The sequence below is a fragment of the Phascolarctos cinereus genome, unplaced genomic scaffold, assembly GCF_003287225.1.
Source record: "Phascolarctos cinereus isolate Bilbo 61053 unplaced genomic scaffold, phaCin_HiC Scaffold_5;HRSCAF=322, whole genome shotgun sequence".
Taxonomy (NCBI): Eukaryota; Metazoa; Chordata; class Mammalia; order Diprotodontia; family Phascolarctidae; genus Phascolarctos; species Phascolarctos cinereus.
Window position 1 is genome coordinate 380,071,336 of NW_027555958.1, and position 21,951 is coordinate 380,093,286.

Genomic DNA, 21,951 nt, shown 5'->3' on the forward strand with positions numbered 1-21,951 from the left:
AGCACAGGGCCCCTATGAGGGAGAAGAAGGAGGGAACCCCTCTCCCTGCCAGACTCCCAAAGACCCACCTTCCATAAGAGTCTCGGTCCCAACTCCAAGGCCCCATCTTCTCCTGAAGCTCCATCCCGGGTTCCAGTTCCCTGCTGTAGAACAGATACCTGCAGGGGAAAAGGACATAAAAAGGGCTACTTTGGAGATGAGAACTCCCATCTTCTCAGAGAGGAAAGGTCCCACCCAAAGGACATCAGAGGAACAAAGAGGAATTAAAAGTACAAGGCAGCCCCTGCCACCCAGGCTCATGGGAGGAAGTCAAAGAGGAAAGGAGAAGAGAGGCAGGTAGCTTACCTGCTGGTGAGCACCTGCCAGCTGCTCCTCCAAGGTGCTTACACGTTCCAGCGCTGCCCGTAGCCTCTCCCGAACCTAGCCGGGTCAGATGGCAGGAAGAAAAAGTCATCTTGTTGCCTCCCTCAGACTGAAGGAATGGGTCTACTAATCTGAGGCCAGGGAATGGGGGAGGGCAAGAGGTTATGCCAATGGGTGAGACACCTGGAAGAGTTGGCACGGAAGGGTCCTGGGACAAGGAGAATGATAGGCAGGTTTCAGCACTCAACCAGAAAGCAACACCAAGGTTCCTTTGGCAAGGTTCACTAAGTAAAGGGTGACAAGAGCACCAGAGACAGGAGCAAATGGGGAAGATGAGGCTGCTGGCCACTGAGCTGCATCATGGTGACCTATCCAGTGAAGGACATGGAGCCGAACTGGGCAAGGGGCCCCCACTCACCTTCTCATCCAGTGCCTTGTGATGCTCAAACAGAGACTTAAGGGCCTTGAGCACTTCTACCTCACTGGAGACACCAGAGGGAGACTGAGCCTGACGCTTCACTACTGTCATCCGAAGGGATCGCTCATGACGGGACACAAGACACTCCAGATGTTCTAGCAACAGCTAGAGAGGAAGGGGTCATTACTCTGCTATTAGATGCTGTCTAGGACAAGAGGGTCACTGGCATGAGGCCCACCCCCTGTCCCGACAGCACCTGCCTATCTTCTACACACACCCAGTCCTTCCCACTTACCCTTGTGTTATTCCGTTCAGCTTTCAGCTCTGAGATCTCCTCCTCCCGTTCTAGAAGCTGCTCCCGACACACACTCAGCTCCCGGGTTAATGTGGCAAACTCCTGAAAACCCCCCAGGACATCCATGAGCCTGGGGACCTGCCCTCCCCAGGAGAGTGGAAACACTGTCTCACCCTTTTTCACTAGCCTTCCACCCCCCATACCCCTGCACCCCAGCATCCATTCTCCATCTTCAGCCATTGGGTGGCCTCACCAGGGAGTGAGCTGCAATCAGAGATGACCCAGCCCGAGTCTTGTTAGAGTATCCCAGGATGTAGAGCTGGACGAGAGCTAAACTCTCTCATGTCACAGATGAGGAGACTGAGGCTCAGGGAGCTTCAATGACTTGCCCTAAGTCACAAAGTCGGGAGGCAGAGCCAACTGACCTCACCCTCACCCTCATCGTGAGGGTCTGATATTGGAGGGATAGGTCAAGTGAGTGAAAGCCCTCAACACACTGTGTGGCCAAGAGTGAGTCTTCTCTCTTCTCACAACCTCAGTTTCCCCAACTATACAATGGAGATACTTGTTCCAATTCTAAGCAGCAGGGGCCAAGGAGAGGAGGAAGAAGCCCTAAGAGCACAGAACCTGCTGGCACATGCCCTGGAGGTGTCTGGGGCTGGAGCGCCTCTGTAAGAAGCTACTAGCTTCCTAGTAACTTAGACATGAGGTGTAGACACCTAGCAGGACCCCCCCCACAACCTAAACTTCTCTGGCTTCACAGACCAAGGGCAATGATCACTCAGGCCTTGACCTAGAGAATGTCCCAGCCAACTACTCCAGTATTTACAACCTGACATCTTAGTGCCAAGCCTCCCTCCAGCCCCAAACCCTGCCTGGAGATCACCAGCTCAGACCAGACTCAGATCTGGGAAGAACCTCAGAGGTCACCTAATCCAACCCCCTCATTTAACTGAGAAGCACACTCAGACCCGGAGGACTGAAGAGACTTGCCCAAAGGTTCACAAGTAGTAGCCACTGGGGTGGGATTTGCACCCAGGTCCTCTGACTCTGACGAGGCCTCCACTATATCAGGTTGTCTCTCGTCTAGATCTTTGTTCCCTTACCAAGAAAACAGTGCCATTCTGTATCTTCCTCAACTCTTCGCAGAAGGAAGGGACTATGGCTACAGAACACTACACACATCATCAGGCTTTTTCTGTCTGTTGATTAGTTTTTGTTTAACAGGGTTTTTCCCCCTTTTTAATTCTTTGTTATAAAGAATTGATCTCTGGGAGGAGGGAGAAAGGGATATACTGAGAAATGCAGGTGATATAAAAAGATAGTAATAATATCTTAATTAAAAAGGAAAAAAAATAAAGTGTTCTTGTAGGCCAGCAAGGTTGAGCCTGGTCACAGAGCTGATGGGAGGAGAGCTTTAGCCAAAGGAGACCCTGTCCGATCAAGGGTCTTGCATCATGTTATTCTCTGTACCTTGAACACTCTCTTCCTCCTCTCCAACAGACCTCACTGGTTTGTTGTGGGGAACACATTCTGAAAGCCTTAAAGGTCTATGTAAATTCAAGTTGTTGGTGTTATCCTGTTGAATTCCTCTACCACCTTTAAAGGCCAGCTCATATGTCACCTCTTCTATAATAGCTTCTCCTCCAGTCAGTGATGACCTTCTCTTCCTCAGACCTCACAAAACACTATTTTGTACCTTCCAGATGCACTTATCATGTATTGTTCTGTATTACAGGCAAATTGGGTGGTACTGCGGACCTAGTCCTGGACTTGGAGTCATGAAGACCCAAGTTCAAATCCTGCATTAAATACTTACTAGTGGTGTGACCCTGGGCAAATCATCTCACTTCTCAGTCCTCAGTTTCCTTATCTATAAAATGGGGGTAATAATAGCACCTATTATCTCCCAGGGTTGTTGCGAAGAGAAAATGAGGTATTTGTAAAGCACTTTGCAAACCCATATGAATACTAGCTATAATTATTACTGCTCTTGTAATGATTATTATGGTCACCTCTGTCCCTGTCATCTCTAATCTCCCTAACTCGGGTGCCTTGCTCTGTGCTCTGCACACACTAGGTCCTCAAGAAGTGTTGGCTGAATCAGACACAAGCAGCCAGGCTGCACAATCTGCAGGCCTCAGAGTCCAACAACGACCACTAGCCAAGTCACTGCTCTCAGGGCAGAATACAAAAAGGGCTCTCTGGGGACCAGGCTCCTCTCAACTCTGTCACCCAGCATCAGCCTAGCTTGGAGTTTCCCTATCCCATGCAAAGGAATCCCCACTCAAAGCAAGAGTTCCTGCATCTGACTCCCCTAACCCCAGCCAGGCAGGGCTGGGGTCTTCTGGTCCCTTAGCAGCCTCCACACCATATAAACCCTGGGCGAGAGACTGGGCCAACTGTGACCCACCTGAGAGGCCCTTGCCCCGGGCTCTCAGATTATGCACCCTCTCCTCAAATTCTTCAGCTCTCCTCCCAGCCCAGCCCTGAGGCTGCTCTGTTGGCTCAATGATCACTGGTGCCTGGTGATTAGTTTTGAAAGCTGATTCCATTCCTACAATGGGGAAGGGAAAGCTGGGGTGTGGGAGGGGGGAGAGGGGACACCCTGACATGCCAGATGGGCACATAGAGGATGTGGTAGTTCAGGGGACAGAATAACCATCCCCTTCACCCAGGGTTTGATGCCCCCCACTCACCTCCCTGACAATCCACAGGCAAGATGCCTGATGACCAAGTATTCCTATACCCACCCCCTTGTTCAGAAAACCATCCACCCTCATCCCAGGATGGGTGAGTCACAGGCTAGTGGGGCTAATTGGCAAATTTCTTCCCAGGCTGGGGTGCCACCTGCTGGCACGCTTGGCTCACTGCAGGTAGGGTTGTGGCTAGGGTCTTCAAAGGGTTCCTCCTGCAGCCAAGGAAGACCCCAACCTTTCATTTTTCCAGTCTTAGTCAGGCCAGACTGACTCACAAGGCTTGGAAGACATCAGGGAAAGGGACGAAAGGAGGGCAGAAGTTATACTGATTTTCAAGGCATATGTATATGGTACACAAATTACTCCAAATTAGTTGGCTGGGGTGGAGGGAATGACAGGATTGCTGATTTAGAACTGGAAGAAACCTCAGAAGGTACCTGGTCCAACAGTTCCATTTTACAGATGAGGAAACTGAGGCCCAGAAAGAGGAAGTGCTTTGTCCAAAGTCACACAGGTGCTAAGTGCCACACCTGGGATTTGAACCCAAGCCTCAGAACTCAGAACTAGAGGGGGAATGGGGGAAGGGGACAGACCTGCTTCCCAATGCCTTGGGGATGGGGAGAGATGGAGGGTGGAACAGGCAGGTCGGTGGAGGGCCATCACTGTCCAAGCCGCAGGACGATCAGGGGGCAGCTTACCTGGGGAAGGGCAGAGTTGAGGTGGCGCTGAAGTTGGTCCCGTTCGTGCAAAGCATCTTGGAGTCGGCTCTGTGTGGCCACCAAGGTCTCCTGGCTCTCACGCAATGATTCCAGCAACTTCTCCCGCTCATCCAGCATGTTCACCATCAGCTGCTCAAAGTTGGCGTCGGCATCGGCACCGTGGGGGGGCCCAGGGGGTCCCCCTCGTTGATGGTAGGCATTACTTCACACATGGTTGGGGGTGGTCAGGGATCCCTAGGGGTGGGCAATGGGTTCACAGGGTTGGCACTTCCAGATCGACCTAGTTCACAGGGCTTAGAGTGGGCAGTGCCAGGCAGGTAGATATGAAGGCAGGGGGTTCTCCCATGCTGAGGCCATCAATGGCTCTTGCTCCAGGTGGAGCACAGTGCCTGGGAGGCCTCTGAAGGGTGGTGCCGAACTGCCTGATGGGACTTCCCAGGGCTGAAGCTGGGCCCTCTGAGTCCCCAGGCGAATGGGCAGCAGCTGAGCGGGGCCATGATGAGCAAAGATGCCAGGGCTGGAAAGGATGCCTTCCTCTCACACCAGGCAATGGAGCCTGGCAGAATCCCAGCCGGGCCTAGGGACGCCCATCCTTTCCAAAGGAGAGTGCACTGAATTGGACCAGCTCTGTGGGAGAAGGAGGAGATGTAAGGAGTCACAAAGGGAGACAGATTCAGAGCCCAGGAATAGGATGGAGGCTGTGGGGAAAGAGGAGGAAGAGAGAAGTCAGCGCCTGCCCCTTCTCCAAGACTGCTCAAAAGCAACCCTACTTGGCTCTCTGGAGAAATTCAGACGCTCGCCCGCTGCCTGCTGCCTGCAGCCCCAGTCCCTCCTGCTCATCCTCCCCTTCCCACTCCCTCCCCCCAGCAGCTGTCAGAAGGGCAGCCGCAGTGGTTCCCCCACCCACGTGGCTTGCTGGCCAAATATAGAAATGATTCAGTTGGCGGCAGAGGAGCAGCATCCGGCCCTCAGCCCAGAGTCCTCCCTGGAGTTGGGCAGGGGAAGCCCTCGGAGAAGGAAGATAGAAGGTGGCATCTTCCCACAACCCTCCACCCCCACCCAATCTCCTCCCAGTGCTAGCACTGAAGGGGTTACAGGGCTCTGGCTGACTCAAGAGTCACGCCCAGGTGAAGACACCTGGGGTAAGATGACAGCCCCCAGCCCCAGACGCCAGCATCCAAAAAAGCACCATGTAGCAAAGGTGTGCTGGAGGGGCACAGGATGGGCCCTGAGGCAGGCACAGAGCCCTGACCTGCCGAGATGGCTTTAATCTAGTCAGCTGGCTCTGGCCCAAGTCAATTTGTGCTTGTGGAACCTGCCAAGATATGTAGCACCCTGGCCTGGGGGGAGCAGCGAGCTGCAGATGCCAGCTCTTTCCCTCCCTCCTCCAGGTGTGGGAAGGAACTAAGCGTAGGGGATGGGGAGGAGGGTGCAGAGACCCCTCCCCTAACTGGGGAAGGGCTCTCCCTGGAGGCGGGGGAGGGGGGGAGGGGGAGGGGGGGGCCCAGCCTGCTCTCAGCTTGTGCTCTTGTGTCGCCTGGCTCCAGGCTGCCAGGTGGCTTGTGCCTGGACAGCACACTTAACACCTGGGTGAGCCTCACAGTGGGAAAGAGCAATAATGGAGGGCAGGACCGCTTAAGAACTCCTTTTGCTAGGATCCCACGGGAGTATTTCCTATAATTCATATCACCAAGTACAGCTGGAGCCATCCCCACCACCATCCCCTACCCCCCCCCCAGGACAGGGCCAGGGAACAGCAGGCAGCCAGGGTCTTGGGCTAGAGGAGAGGGGTCAGGGCCTGGGCTTGGGCAGCATCATGCTGTCCATTTGGGATTGATTTTACAATTTAGAGTTGGAAGGAACCTTAGAAGCCATCCAGTCCAACCCCACCTTTACAGAGGAAGCACCAGAGAAGCAAAATGAGTTGTGTCCAAGGGTCACCGAGGCCAACTCTAAATCCAATGTTCTTTCCTCTATACCATAGTGCTTCTTCTTCCCGCTCCATATATGTGTGCATACATACATGCACACATATGTATATGCATCCCCTTACTTATCTGTACACGCAGTAACATATATGTAAATATAAATATGTGAGTCTGCACAGATGTGTAAATGTATGCTTACTTTCCAGATGTGTTGTCTTCTCCATCAGCATATGAGCTCCTTGGAAGCAGGAACTTTTTCTATATGTATCCCCAGCATTAAGCACAGTGCTTTACACATAGCAAGTGTTTAATAAATGCTTTGTTTATTCGTTCTTTCTTTCATATATGCATATGTATTGGTATGTTTCTGTATTGTGTATATGTATACACACATATGAATAGAAGTGTATTACACAGAAACACATTATAAATATGAGTATTTCATACATGTGTATGTATGTTTGTGTGATATTTTTAATGCACACACATATTTACTGGAAGGATAAGGAGGATAAAAGTAGAGCCAATCTAGGCAGCCAGCCCTCTTTAGACCCTGAGAAGATCCAATGTACTGGATGGAAAGGGACAACAGAGGCTTATCCATGAGAAAAAAGGCAAAAGCACACATACACACAGAGAAACAGACACATACATAAAATTACAGGATTTAGAGCCCTTAGAACAAGGGATCTTCAAGATCACCTAGTCCAAACCCTGTCTTTAACAGATAAGGGAAAACATGAGGGCCAGAAAAGGGCAGTGACTTGCCCAAGGCAGAAGGGCATGGATTCTAACAATTGGGCTCTTCCAAATTCAGTGCTCTTCTTACAATGTCCCACTCCTTCTCTACAAACATGGATGCCCACAGCATCAGAGATGGATTTGGCACAGAACTGAGAGAGATCACGGTGGCTGCCCTGGAATGACAGCTCCAGCAGAGGCAAGCCCTGGGTTGCTACCCACTATGGATGTCCTGCCCGTGCCTGCCCATCTATCCCAACATGGCAGTCCAATGGGTATGCTCACAAGCCCTCCTCCTCCCATTCCAACAGACCAACAGTGGCAGAAAAAGGTGGGATGACCTGAAGCAGGGTTGCATCCCCTGCTCCAGCCTTGCTACTGCGGACAAAGAGGTTGGGGGAGGCCAGAGCTGCCATCTTGTAAACCCAGACAACAGCATCCCCCATAACTATCACATGCCATGGAGTACAATTCATCCTGAAATTCATCATTCACTCCTGAAACCATCACAGTAGGAGCTGTAACACTGATGAACCCGCCATACTCTCTGATGAAGTGATGACTTTAAGCTAGAGCTGGGTACATACCTTCAAGGAGAGCAAAGACAAGAAGAAAGGTCCTATATATACTGAAATATTAAGTCGCACCATTCTTTCTCATAGCAAAGAAGTGGAAACAAAGTTGGTGTCCACCCCTGAGGAATGGCTAAACTTACTGGGGGAGATGAATGTAATGGAACACTATTATATTATGAGAAACAATGGGGGCAGCTAGGTGGTGCAATGGATAGAGCATCAGCCCTGGATTCAGGAGGACCTGAGTTCAAATCCGACCTTAGACACATAACACACACTAGCTGTATGACCCTGGACAAGTCACTTAACCCCACTGCCTAGCCAAAAAAGAAAGAGAGAGAGAGAGAGAGAAAGGAAACAAGGAACATAAGTAAGCAGAAATAGGAAGACATGCTAGAATGAATGCACCCATGCAAATACATAAAGAAGCTGAAGCCAGACATTGTGTAACTGTGATGACCAATTCTGGCCCTGGGAAAAGGCCAAGGAAATATGCTACTGGTAAAGCAGGGGGCTATGGATGTGGACTGTTGCATACACTGTCAAATGTGGTTGCTATATCCACCGGTTCTGCTTCACTGTTTCTCTTAAGACAGGTGGATACAGGGTAGGGCAGAGGTAGGAGAGACTGGGGGAAGTGGAGAGTACATTGAGAAATGATGGTGATATAAAAACAAAGTGTTAATAAGGCTTTTTTTTTTAAAGAAAAGATGAGTGGCTAGCAAGAATAACAGCCAACAATCTATATAGTGCTTTGAAGGTTACAAAGCTCTTTACACATCTCATCTCACTTGATCCTCACAACAATCCTGGGAGGTAACTAATGCTATTATCCCTATTTTGCAGAGGGGGAAACTGAGGCCCCAAGAGGTTAAGTTACTCGCCAACAGTCACACAGCTAATAAGCGTCTGAGGGACTCTAGCCATTACACTACCCTACCTGTCCTATACCAGAGGGTTATTTTCAAAGGCATTCCAGAATCTGTCTTTGTGGGAGCAAGAGGCCTGAGACTGTGGGCACCCATAAAGCTTTGGGCCCTTGGGCAGCATGATATAAAGAACACAACTGGGTTCTGATCCTGATTCTGCCACTGACCGCACCTTGGACAAGTCACTAGGCACCTCTGTACTTCAGCTGCCACCTTTGGAAAAGGAAGATCACAATCAACCCTCCCTATCACACAGGGGCATAGTGACGATCAGAGGTAATAGATGTAAAAATTATGAAGCATGTGCAATTATAATAGATGAGTTTGGCCATAAAGAAGTGATATGATACAGAAGATAATGAACACAGTAACCTAGTTTTTGGTCCACCCAAAGATCCCAGCTATTGGGAGCAAGAACACACTGCCTGACAAAAACAGCTGGAAGTGGTCTGGCAGAAACTAGGTATAGAACAACATCTCACACTGCATGCTAAGATAAGTTCAAAATTTGTATGAGATTCAGACATGAAGGGCAGCATCATAAACAAACTGTTTGATCTCGAGATGTTCACCGGAGGTAAAATGGACAATTTTAATCACACACACAAAAAAAGAAGATTTTGTACAAACAAAACCAATGCAGCTAAAATTAGAAGATGAGCAAGAGATGGGGCGGGGGGGTGGGGGAGGTGGGGGGGGGTAGAGGAAATCATTCCAGCAAGTTTCTAAGACCTTACAGAGAACTCGGTCAAAGTTATAAGAATAAGAGTCATACTTAATTGATATAAATGGTCAAGGGGTATGAATAGGCAGTTTTCAGAGTAAAAAGAGATATGAGTGTACTTCCCTCCCTTTTTTGCAAAGATGGGGAACTATGGCAGTGGAGCACTGCATATAATGGCAGTGTATCGAGCTTCTGGTTTGGTAAGTTTTGCTGAACTGCTTTCCCCTCCTTATTAAAGGGACGGTTCTATAGGTAGGATAAGGAATACATGGTAAAACAAAAATGAAGTTAAAAACAAAATACATCAATAATTTTTTAACAATAAGGCACTATAGAAATGTAGGTGAGCACTAATTCTTCTAAGAGATTCTCTGCACCAGCCCTGCTCCCATGCACCATCAAGGTAGGGAGACAAGAGGACCTTGGGATCTAGAAAGCCATGCCAGCAAGGTCCACTGGAAAAGGTACTGAGATGGGCCTGGAGGACTTCCTGTCTATGATCCAACAGCAGCCTAAGGGCAAAGAAGGTCATTACCAGGAGCCTGGGGGTAGAGAGGATGATCCCCCAGATTCATGTTCTCAAAGGCAAAGACCATCCATGGATGGAATGTCTGATGCTCCCCTGAAGGAAGAAGAAAAATCTCATTGAGGAGAGGAAAAGGTAACCAATAAGAAATCAAGCTTAACACACTGAGGCATCAACCTCACAGGAAGCCACTCTACCCTCTAAAACATTGCTGGCCGCAGGACACTGGCTGTCTGGTCCTGGCCACCTCTGTCCCCTCACTACCCTAATATTTACTCAGCCTTCAGGGCCCACAAGGCATTGTCCAGACAATCAGGAAGGCCGGATTACTCAGAATCACACAGCTAGGTGGGACCTCAGAAGTCAACCAGCACCTCATCAGGAATCCCCTCCACTCAACAGGCCGGACAAACGTCCATCCAGAACACAGCTTCAGAGCTAGAGAGGACCTTAGAGGCCAGCGAATCTAGTCCCTTCATTTTAATAATAAGAATAAGAATAGCTAGCATTTTAAGGTTTCCAAAGTACTTTACAATTATTATCTTACTTTATCCTCACAAGAACCTAGGAAGTGGGTATGATTATCCCTATCTTATATGTGAGGAAACTGAGGCAGGCAGAGGTTAAGTGACTTGCCCAGGGTCACACAGCTAATAAGTGTGTGAGGTTGGATTTGAACTCAGGACTTCTGGACTCCAGGCCTAGCCTCTCTCCACTCTCTCCACCAGCTGCCACCACACTGCCTCTCATTTGACTTGAAGATGGGGAAGCCACAAATTCCTTTGAGACACCTCTATTTGTTAGGAAGTCTTCCTTATACCCAGCTTAAATCTGACTCCCCAATTTCTCCCTCAGTCCTCTAGGTCTGCCCTCTGGGGCCAAATGGAACAAGTCTGACCCTGCTTCCCCACGCCAGCTTGGAGAGCTCCTTGTCCCCTGCTGCTTTTCTCCAGTCTCCTCTTTTCCAGGACAGAGATCCCTAGTTCTTTCAGCTGCTCTTGCCCGGCTCAGTACCCAGACTCCACACTGGCTTTGTGGCCTCCTCTGCAGCTGGACCAGCTGGTCAATATCTCTACTGGCCAGGCATGTTCTGGAGGAGGAGGGGGAACACTCACACACAAAAAACAGATGAGATTCTGTCCCCCCTTCCTTCACCCCTCTTTCATCCAGCGGGGACAGAGACAGCTTCCCAGAGGCCACATCAGGCTGCCGGCTCTGGCATTGGCTTTAAATAGCACAATTATCCTCTTGGCCTTACAGAACCCTTCCCAACCCCAGTGTGGTTTCTAAGTAACACTTACAGGTCCCTAATTCAGGGGTGAAAACTGCCAGCTCCTTAAAGCAGGCAATTTGCAACAGGCTTTGCTTGTGAGGAGTGTGGGTAGACTGTGAAACCGAGGAAGGGAAACAGTGAGACAGCAGTGCAGGGCAGGGAAGGGTAGGCAAAAGGGGAGGGAGGAAATCAGGCTCTTTACTTGGTGAAAGAGGCTAAGGCCTGCCTTCCCAAAAGTGATTCCTCTCTTCTCCTGTCAAACAAGCGGGAAGGACATCCCTGGCCTCAGTCACTACTGGCCACAATGGGCCCAGCTCCTTGTCAGGCTGCTAGATGGTTAGGTAGGCCCCACCATGACAAAATGGAACATCCACATTTTTCTGCCAAGCCCCTGAGAGGCCACAGGCAGAGGGCAATGACCACAGTTTAATTAAAATGCTCTGCCCTCCACCACCACCCCACCCCCAAGAAATCAGCCATATCCTTCCCCTTATCCTTCTACAAGGTTGTCAGGAGAAGCCCAAAAAAATTTTGGCCCCACCCTCTGTCAACTCATCCTCCAACCTCAGGAAAAAGCCAATGTGAAGCAGTCAAGAGACAGAACTGTTCCTGGAATAAGATTTCTTCTTTCCTGTTCCCATATCAGCATCCCTAATAACTCTCTCTTCCTCCAACCTAGAAAGGGGAAGGGAATAAGCATTTATATAGCACCTACTATGTTCCAGGCACTGTGCAAAGCACTTTTCAAATACTAGCTTGTCTGATCTGAAATGGGCCCCAACAAATGAACTGTAAGTGGATGACCCTAACTTGTACACTTAGCCCTGGAGACACATTCTGACAAGGTCAGAGTTCATCCAGACACACAAATCAGTGGTGTGACCCTGGACCAATCCACCTCCTACATGTGAGGGAAACTGAGACAGACAAAAGTTAAGTGACTTGCCAAGAAGTGGCGATAAGAAGGGAAGAGTGTTCCAGGGAATAATATTACTAGCTGGGGCCTTCAAAGACGCCCCTGGAAAGACCATCATCAACCAACCATCCCCTCTGCTGAAGTGGCCAGCTCTCTGGCTCCCCACCTTACTTACACTCCAAAGGCCACTGCCTCAATTGCCCCTCTTAACCCACTTCACCATATCTAGTTCATGCTCTACTAAGGATCCTTGCTACGTGCCCCTTAATTTCCTTGATCTGATTCTACCTTTTCCTTTGCTGCCAGCCCTTCCTTCACTGACATGCTCCCAGTCCCCCTTCCTCTACAACGACCCATGAGCCACACCTGCCCACTCTCCTAAAAGTTTCTCTTTCGGGTTCAAGTTCACAGTCATTAAGCATTTTAAAGCTTACAAAGTGCATTTCCCACAGCAATCTGATAAGGAAGGCAGTCTAAGTGTTATTATTCCCATTTTATAGATGAGATAAGGTGAAGTGACTTTCTCAAGACCATGCTTGGTCACAGCCAAGATTCTAATTCTAGGTCTAACCTTCTTTATCCTGGACCAGTTCTTCCCCAGCTACCTGTAGGGACTGGGAGGTAAGGAAGAGGAGGCACAAAATAAGAAAAATAGAGCTCAGTACCTGGTCATAGATTGGTCAATCTCCTATTAGGATGAAGGTAGAGAAAGGGCCTTGCCTGAGTTCTTCAGAACATCCCAAAGCAACATCTGCACTACCAAGGAACCTAGAAAACTGAGGCAATTAACCCATCTTGGGCTCCAACCCAGTTTTCAGTTTCAGTTTTCCATGGAAACTGGCTAAGTGGTTAATAAATGCTCCCATTTACTGAAGTTCCGTCCAGCACAATTCAACAAGTATTTATAAAGTACCTAAATAGTTATGGACATTTGAAAACATGAAATCAGGAATAAGGAATGAAAGAAGTCAAAGACTTGCAGTCTGCACAGAAACTTCATACTTCTACAACACGAAAGGCTAGGCATTACAAAGACTGACATTTTATTATAATTAAACACAGGCAAAGGCTTGTTACAAGAAGTCATTCCTGAATCAGGTATTTGTGGGCAATCAGACAAATGATTTGTCCAAGTAAAGATCAAAAAGGGTACAAAAGTAGAAGAAATAAATGAAAAAATGATACTGTGTGCAATTGAAGCAAGTCGGCCTTGACCTATTCAAACAAATTACTGATAATGAAAAATGGGCAATGGACAGTAAAAAAGACATTGACAGCAATTAAATAATTTTGTAGTTTAACCAATGTAAAATAACTTATATAACAAATCCAAAGAGCCTAAAGCACAAAGCAATCAGCAAATACTTGATAATCAAAATGACAGGGCAGCCAAAGGCAACACCAGTATAGAACACAAACTTATCTGTAAAATTTTGAAGAGTTAACATGGCATAGTGGAGAACCAGTCTCAGAACCAGGCTAACTTTAGCCGCATAATGTTAGACAAATCACTTAACTTAGCCATATTACAGGCAACTTTCTAAGACAAAAAGGTGTTGATCCAAATTTACAGCGCAGTCTTTTCACCCAGGAAGTTTCCTAAATCAATTATATCAAAGATCCCTATTGTATGGAGAAGCATAGTCTAACAATCAAACATTTATTAAGTGCCTACTATGTGTCAGACATTGTGCCAGATGCTAGGCATATAAAGACAAAACAGTCCCTGCCCTTGAGGAGCTTACATTCTACTAAGCGAGACAACACATAACAAATATTTACACATAAACAAAATATATATGAGGCGATTTGGAAGGGGGCAGATACTAGTGGTTGAGGGAATTAGAAAAGGCCTCATGATGAAGGATTATTATAAGGTATATCACTTCACAAAGCAGTGAGAAGCAGTGAGAAGTAAAAAACAGTTTAAAAGATGCTTAGTGAGAGATCCAACCAAGCAAATATATCCCAAGGGCATTTAAATGTAATGCAAGAATAGTCAATGAGGGCCCAGTCCATAGAGTACCAGTGGATTTGCCATTCCTTGTGGGTTATACGGAACATCTGCAATATCTCCTTCCTGGCTTCAATCCAACACATGGCGGCTTAGTGAGCCTACTACTGGCTGTGAGTGACTAGCAGTATTCTGGCATTCTAACTGGCTGAGCAGCCAGAACTGAAGGAGTATACAGAAGGTTCAGCAGAAGATCTCTCACTTTCTTCCCTGGCAGCTTCCCAGTGAGAATTTCTGTAAGCTGCCACCACATGGGAGAAGGGCAGAGTACCCTATCTCTCACCCAGATATCATGGGTTTGGGAGTACATGGTATCTCTGCTTCTATTGTGTTTCTTCCTTCTTGATCTCCGATGAATACATACCCAGAAAAGGAAGGGAGCTGGTTATGGCCTTGCAAGCTCTGAAATGCTAGGAGAGGTTCCATCAGCAGTTAGAGTTGACAGCAGAAATAACTGGCACCAATAGCAACAGGGAAGGATTAGCACAGTAACTGAGCACAGCCCAGCAGTGGAGATACCAAGTCCTAGAAGAAGCTAGCCCAGCTGGCATTACCTGCCCCCAAGCAAAGTTGGTAGGGATCCACAGAAGGGAGAAAAGGATTCCCAGGGCCAGAAGTGGTGAGGTACTACTCAGCCCTATAGGTTCTCTATCTAGGTTCCTCAGTACCTTTTGTGCTCCAAATTTGAGGCCACTCTCCCAAGGACTGTGTGTCTGTATGTGTGTGTGTATGTGCGTGTGTGTGTGTGTGTGTGTGTGTGTGTGTGTGTGAGAGAGAGAGAGAGAGAGAGAGAGAGAGAGAGAGAGAGAGAGAGAGAAAGGTTGGGGAGGGGAGGGGAGAGAGCCCCTGGGTTTGGAGGGAATGTTTTCTATCAACTACTTTAAACTTAAGCCCACTGTCCTAAGAAGATTGTATCCCTGAGTTTGGAAGGGATGTTTGTGTACTTCTGTCCTTGTTATATACCTTCTTAGTAAATATCTCTTTGTAAAAGCTAATTGATATCAACTAGTTGATCAATATTGGGGGAGAAGCCAATGGGGATTCACGAATAATAGAAAATCTGGTCCCTCAGGGTTATTCAAAGAACCCTGAGAGGAAAAGCAGTCAGTCATTCTCTGAGGACCTAACCTGCTAGCTGAGTTTAGGGGAGTGAGTCCAGAAGAAGTGCTACATAAGGATAAAAATGGAAAGAAATCAACAAACTGAAGAAAAATGGAAAAGATAAACTGTCCTTTTATAATAAACTGTCTTCTCCAACAAGAACAATAGAGCTACCACACTTGGACTCTAACATAATAATCCCAGATGTGCTTATGGAGAAAATATAAATAGCACCAAAGAGAACAAAGCAAAGAAAAGCAGCAGTATTAAACCAAGTGTACAAGAGGCGATCCATGCTGGAGGAGACTCAATTATGAGGCACTGAGGAATTGATTCACAATATATCTCAAAGAGAAGATGCTAAATGCATGGGAAAAAAATCTCAGACCTCATTAATACTGAAAAAAGAGAAACCATCAACAACTACCAACTTATATGCCTATTTCCCATCTACATTAGATGTTTATGAGAATCATCTACAAAGGCACCATTGATGAGAATATTAGAAGGGAATAGGCAGGCTCATGCAATTGATATCCCACAGCAGACTACACCTTCACCAACATAACTCAAAGGATACAAGATCCCATTATGCTTACGGCTTGTTGATGTTCTAAAAGGCATTTTGTTTGGCAGAGGAAAATGCTGTCTTAAAGGCTTTCTTTCAACAAGGTACCTCCCATCCATACATAAAAATCATTCAAGATTTCTTATCAAGAGATAACCTAGTTCAGCAACCTTCTGATCACAAGCATTAGGTGAGCTACTGAACAGAGTAGGTGCTTTCCAAAAGTGTTTGCCACTGTGATGGAAGACATCTAGTGAAGAGTCTAAGTTGAAGAGAGATTCTTTAAGGATGGGGAGTCCTCCAGATCTTCTGTTGGCAAACAACATCACATTGCTTATATCAAGCCCTATAACACTGCAGAGCCTCCTGGAAGGAATCCATGACCACTCAAAAAGAGTTTGTCCTGAGTATCCACATAAGAAAAACCAAGTGGATAAAGAATGTCTATTACCAAAAATATGACAAGCAGGTGGACAACCAATGGCACTTGACCATATCCGTATCAGGGATGTATGTGTTACATGAACATGCACATATACCCACACAAATCAGGGCTAGAGTTGAAGAGGAAGAGGAGTGGGCTGGACTGCCTTCATAAAATTGCAAACGCTCTTTTAATGACTCTAGATTTCTCCCAAAATAAAGACACAGTTTTTTAATCCCAATATATTTTGGCTATAGAACTGAAAAACATGAGATACAAGTCTCCAAAGAAATAAAAATGAGTATCACAGAGGGCAATAAAGAAGTGCATGGTGGGAGCAAACAGTCAGCAAACTATAACAAATAAGAAACTCCAAAAGAGAACCAAAGTAAAGGATGTCATCAAAGAAATGCATGATCAGAAGAGAAGATGAGCTATTTGTGGACAAGCATGGACAAGTAGTCATAGCTTGGCCCTCTCCATGCTATCCTTATAATGTCAGGGAAAAGTGATGAAGGTCTTCAGCATGTCAGGTGGAGCCCCTGTGGCCAACTTGTAGGAAGATGTGGGCAGGAAGACAAGCATGGATGGGTTATAAACTGCATCACTGGAGGGAATAGCCAATACAATAAGATCAATAAAATCCCAGATCTAATTGAGTATCTGAATATGTGCCAGGGTTACAAACACCAAAAAAGGAAATGTTCCCTGCCTACAAGGAGTTTACCTTCTAATTGGAAGGAGCAATACATATACAGATAAACAAATGCAAAATATAAAGTAATTACAAAGCTGTTGTGGAGACAGGAGGAAGCGCAATCTGCCGGGAGGCTCAGGAAGGGCCTCCTCTAGGAGGTGGCCCTGGAGTTGAGCCTTGAATGGGGCTGTATTTTTCCAAAAGACAAAAGTCAGGAGGGAGAATATTCCAGGTATAAAGGATGGCCCATACTAAGGTGCAGAGGGGGAAGATGGCATATCACATACCAGGACAACAAGGAAGGCCAGTTTGGCTAAAACAGAGTTTGAGAGGTAGAGTAATGTGAAATCAGTGTAGAAAAGGGCTTTTCATGACAAACAGTGAAGTTTCTGTTTCATTCTAGAGGTAACAGGGAACCACTAAAGTTTCTTGACTAGGGAAGTTACCTATCTCAGATCTATGCTTTAGGATTATGTTCGTCAGCCGTTTGGAGGACAGATGCAAAAAGAAGTGTGAACCAGGGAGACCAAGGAGATTACTATTGTTAGTAGTAGTATTAATATACATAGCCCCATGCCCAACTCTCTAGGCCTCAGGTGCCCAATCCAGTCGATAGGATTGTCACAGGAGGATCGGTTGAAGAAGCTGGGCATATTTAGCCTACAGAAAAGAAAAGAAGATTTGGGGGCAGGGCATGATAATAACTATCTTCAAATAACTGAAGAGCTGCTATATGGAAGAAGTTGTCCCAACGCAAAAAACCCTTGTATCGCTTTTGACTCTTCTCCCTCTTTTAATCCCACATCTAATCAGCTGCCTAGCCCTGCTGATCCCAATCCAGTAAGCATTTATTAAGTGCCTATTCTGACACTTTTTAAAGGCCTTCTATCTCTAGGGGAAGCTAGGTGGCCAAGTGGATAGAGTGCTAGGTCTAGAGTCAGGAAGACTTATCTTCCTGAGTTCAAATCTGCCTCAGACACTAACTGTGTGACCCTGGGCAAGTCATTTAACTCTCTTGGCCTCAGTTTCTTCATCTGTAAAATGAGCTAGAGAAGAAAATAGCAAACTATTCCAGTATCTCTGCCAAGAAAATCCCAAATGGAGTCATGAAGAGTCAGACACCAATCTCCTGCCTAGGTGATCATAACCTACTGATATTCCTGCCTCCATTTCTCCCCTTTCCAGTCCATTCCCCAAATAATCTTCCTTAAAGACTGATCCCTGCTGCAAAACCCCAAAGACTACAGGATAAAATAAACAGCTCACATTTGCATAGGCTTTCATGTTTGCAAAGTAATTTACATATGTCATTTCATCTGATCCATACAACCACCTTGTGAGGTAAAGGCAGCAAGCAGTATCCCCAATTTAAAGGTGAGGGGGCTGAGACTCAGAGGGGTAAAGTGATCTGCACAGAGCCAGAGAGCTAGCAAGTGCTGAGGCAGAATCCAAAAACAGGTCTTCCTGACTCCACTATACCACAACTGCCTTAGTACTGAAGGCCATCCAACCCTCCAGCCACATTTCATATGAGTCCCTATCACACACACACACTCTATGTTCCAGCCAAATTATGCAACTTGATGTTTCTGGATTTCAACTTACTCTTCTAGTCTACCTTCTCAGAGGCCAGCATTCGCACTTGCCCCACATCACCACTCAAAATCCATTCCTTCCTTCCCTCCTGGCCTTGTTCCTAGGGAATTTTTTCCAAGAAGACTTCCCTAACATTAACCCCACACACTCCTAAGCTCAGAGGGATCCTTCCCTCCTCAAATTTCTTGAAATGCTTTGTCTGGATATGAAGAACAGTTTTAAAAAGAATAGCAAACTACTAAACCCTACTCTAGATCACTAATAATAAGAAAAATGCAAGTCAAAACAACCCCGAGGTTTTACCTCACATCCAGAAAAATGAGAAAGAAGACAAAAGATGAGAATAGTCAATGTTGGATGGAACTGTGAGTAGACAGAAACACTAGTGCATTGTTGGTGGAGCTGTGAATCAGTACAAACATTTTGGAAAGCAATTTGAAATTTATGCAAATAAAGTGACTAAAATGCCCATACCCTTTAACCCAGAGATTCCACTATTGTCCTAGGAGGCTACTGATAAGAAGAAAGTCAGCATACATATCAAAATATTTACAGTTGCACGGTTTATGGTAGCAAAGAATGGAAAGCAAAGTCACTGCCCACTGATTAGGGAATGAATTGTGATATATGAGTGAAATGGAATATTAATCTTACTGGGCTATAAGAAACAATGAATACAGAGAACATAGAGGCCAACAATATACACAATATCTACAGCTACGTAAATGGAAAGAATCACCACCTCAAAATAGTCAAAAGTGAACACTGTGGGGAAAAAAACTTATGGCCTCAAAAGAATATGAAAAAAACAAACCCACCCCACTCCTTGGCAGAAGTGGGAGGTCCACAGGGGTGGAACAGTGCCTAAATTTGCAGACTTTTTTCAATGTATTTGTTCTATTTAACTTTTTTTTTCCCCCTCTCCTTCCTTTTTTTCACTAAAAACATTCTTAGTTATATGGGGTGGCTCTCTGGCAGTGGATATGAAAGGGATCCTGGGAGAAATTCTGGTGATGTTAAAAAAAAAAGATATCAATAAAATTTTATCTTAAAAAATGTTTTTAAAAGAAATCCTTTATGTAGGCCTCTCCTACTGCTTATGCCAATCTAACAGGTATCTAGCTCATTAGTGTGTGGGGTTCATTCCTCTTACTAAACTGTAAACTCCTTCAGGGCAGGCCTTGTGTATTTTTTTTTCTTTGTAGATCTCCCACACCTAATACAGTGATTTGCATTTTTTTCTTCAGACTGAACCTTTGATTTGATTGGTGTCTGTAACTCCTAATGAGGAAACTTCCTTGACCAATGCTGACAGGCCCCTGCTTTGCAATTTGTAGTCTTAGCACAAAGGTTCGTAAGCTTTTTTGTAACATGGACCCCTCTGGTGAAGCTTATGGACTCCTTCTTGGAATGATTTTAAAATACATAAAATGAAAAACTTAAGATAATACAGAAAACTAATTATATTTAAATACAATTATGAAAACATTTTCCAAAACAAGTTCATGGACCTCAGGTTAAGAACACTGTACCTTAGAGTTGCCTGGGGTGGTAAGAGGTTAAGTGACTTGCCCAGGGTCACACAAACTGTACCGGTCAATAACCATAGCTGCTCCAAAATGGAACAGATTACCTCATAAAGTACTGAGCTCTCTGTCCCTGGATGTCTTCAAAGTGATCCTTAACAACAACTCGGCAGCAATACTGTAGATAAATAAGATGACCCTGGAGGGCCCTTCCAATGCTGCTATTCTATGATTCTAGATATGGAAGTGCTTGGAAAGGTGAGCAGCTATTTTCATTACTTGTGCCATAAGAACAGACTTTGAAGGGCCTTCTCATTGTTCCTGCAACAGTCTTGGTTTCCTATAGTCAGGCACGTTCAGTCAGGATAGGAAGGGTTAAATCTTAAGAGACCACTCTCCCAAACCTTCCCCTTTTTTCCAGGGAATGAAGAGGTTAAGAGTGACCTAACTTTCAGTGGGAAAAGCATGGACTCTGGAGTTAGAGGACCTGGGTTCAGATCTTGCCTATGTATCAGGGGCAATGCTTTTAACCTATCTGAGCCTCAATTTCATCTGTAAAATGGGGGGGGGAGGTGAACTAGGTGGCTTATTCTAAAGCTTTAAATCTACAGTCCTATGTTGTTAAGATTCTCTCCTGGCATCCACCTCCCTCCTATAGCTCTGCTCTAGGGAGGCCTGAGATCAAGGGCAATTTGAGAGGTGCTATGAAAGGCCCCATCTTTCTAAACCAGCCCCTTCCTGGCCTGTCAGAGTTCCTAAAATCAATGAAATAAGAGGTATATATAAATATACCTCTCTAGGTGATCATGACCTACGGATATTCCTGCCTCCATTTCTCCCCTTTCCAATCCATTCCCTAAATAATCTTCCTTAAAGACTGACCCTGCTGCAAAACCTCAATGAGGTTGGGGCAAAAATATCTGTTTCCCCTCTGCAAAAAAAAAAATACTTTATTACGCATAAGAGAAAAAGGCCTTACATCGTTTGGACTCGAGGCCTTAGAGTGACCTCGCCCACAAAACTGAGGAGAAAAGTGAGTAAACTGTGAACTAAATGATGGAAAAAAGACCAAGATGATCAAAACCACAGGGCAAGGTCAGGCCCAAGTCTCAATTCAACTGAATCCAATCCAATAAGCATCTAAGCACCTACCAGGACCTGTGCTCCGTGCAGGGAATAAAAGACAAACACAAACAGTCCCTGCCCTCAAGGAGTTTACATTTTACAAAGGTAGATTTCCGTCTGCTTGCAGGCAAGAAAAAGTAAGCAGCAAGGGGCCCTGGGCAGTCCAGAGCCACAGGGGGAAAGTGCCGGCACTTTTTACTTGTAACAGCCATTCCGTGGTGGATTATATGCTGCCCTTTTCTTCTCTCTCCTTGGTTCGTCCTTAGTAGACTACACTCTTCTCCATTAGGGTAAGAATGGTGCCCAGGGCCGAGCACAAAGAAGTCACTCAGTCAAAGCTTGTTCAATAAAACTGAAGAAACATCTACTCTTGATCCTCCTGGGCTGGTGAAACCTCTGGGATAACGCGGAGGAAGGAACAGTGTCGTGGCTAGACGTCTCTCTGGAGAGAGATAGTGGAGCGGACATGCAGAATGAGGCAGACGTTTTCAGACAAAGCAGATATACCTGTTTCTGCTTAACTGTATTTCTTTATTATAAGAAAACAAAGTTTTCTGTGGAGATGAGGAGATGACGGTAATAGGGAAAAAAAAAGATCACCAATAAAAAAATTTTTTTAAATGTTAGAAACCTACTGTGGCTAGGAGAAGGGAGTAGCCACCTTCAATAAGCTGTGGAAGATCATAGGAAATGAGTGTTTTCACTTCCAAGAACATCCTTTATCAACCAGCTTCATGGTTCTGGGAGCTGAGATTCTTGGGACCAGGCAAGAGAAGGGACCCATGACCAAGCTG

At 46.1% G+C, this 21,951-nt stretch overlaps 1 protein-coding gene across 1 annotated transcript in view; it reads right to left on the reverse strand.

Annotated features, from left to right (window-relative positions):
• The window catches only part of PPFIA4 (PPFI scaffold protein A4), a 67,432-nt gene that overhangs the window by 41,515 nt on the left and 3,966 nt on the right, over positions 1-21,951 (reverse strand). Inside the window, 6 exon segments of the mRNA XM_021003151.2 lie at positions 69-158; positions 346-420; positions 782-946; positions 1,077-1,178; positions 4,474-4,667; positions 4,670-5,121. Of these exon segments, the coding sequence (XP_020858810.1) occupies positions 69-158; positions 346-420; positions 782-946; positions 1,077-1,178; positions 4,474-4,667; positions 4,670-4,706 (663 nt within the window). The 5' untranslated portion in view covers positions 4,707-5,121.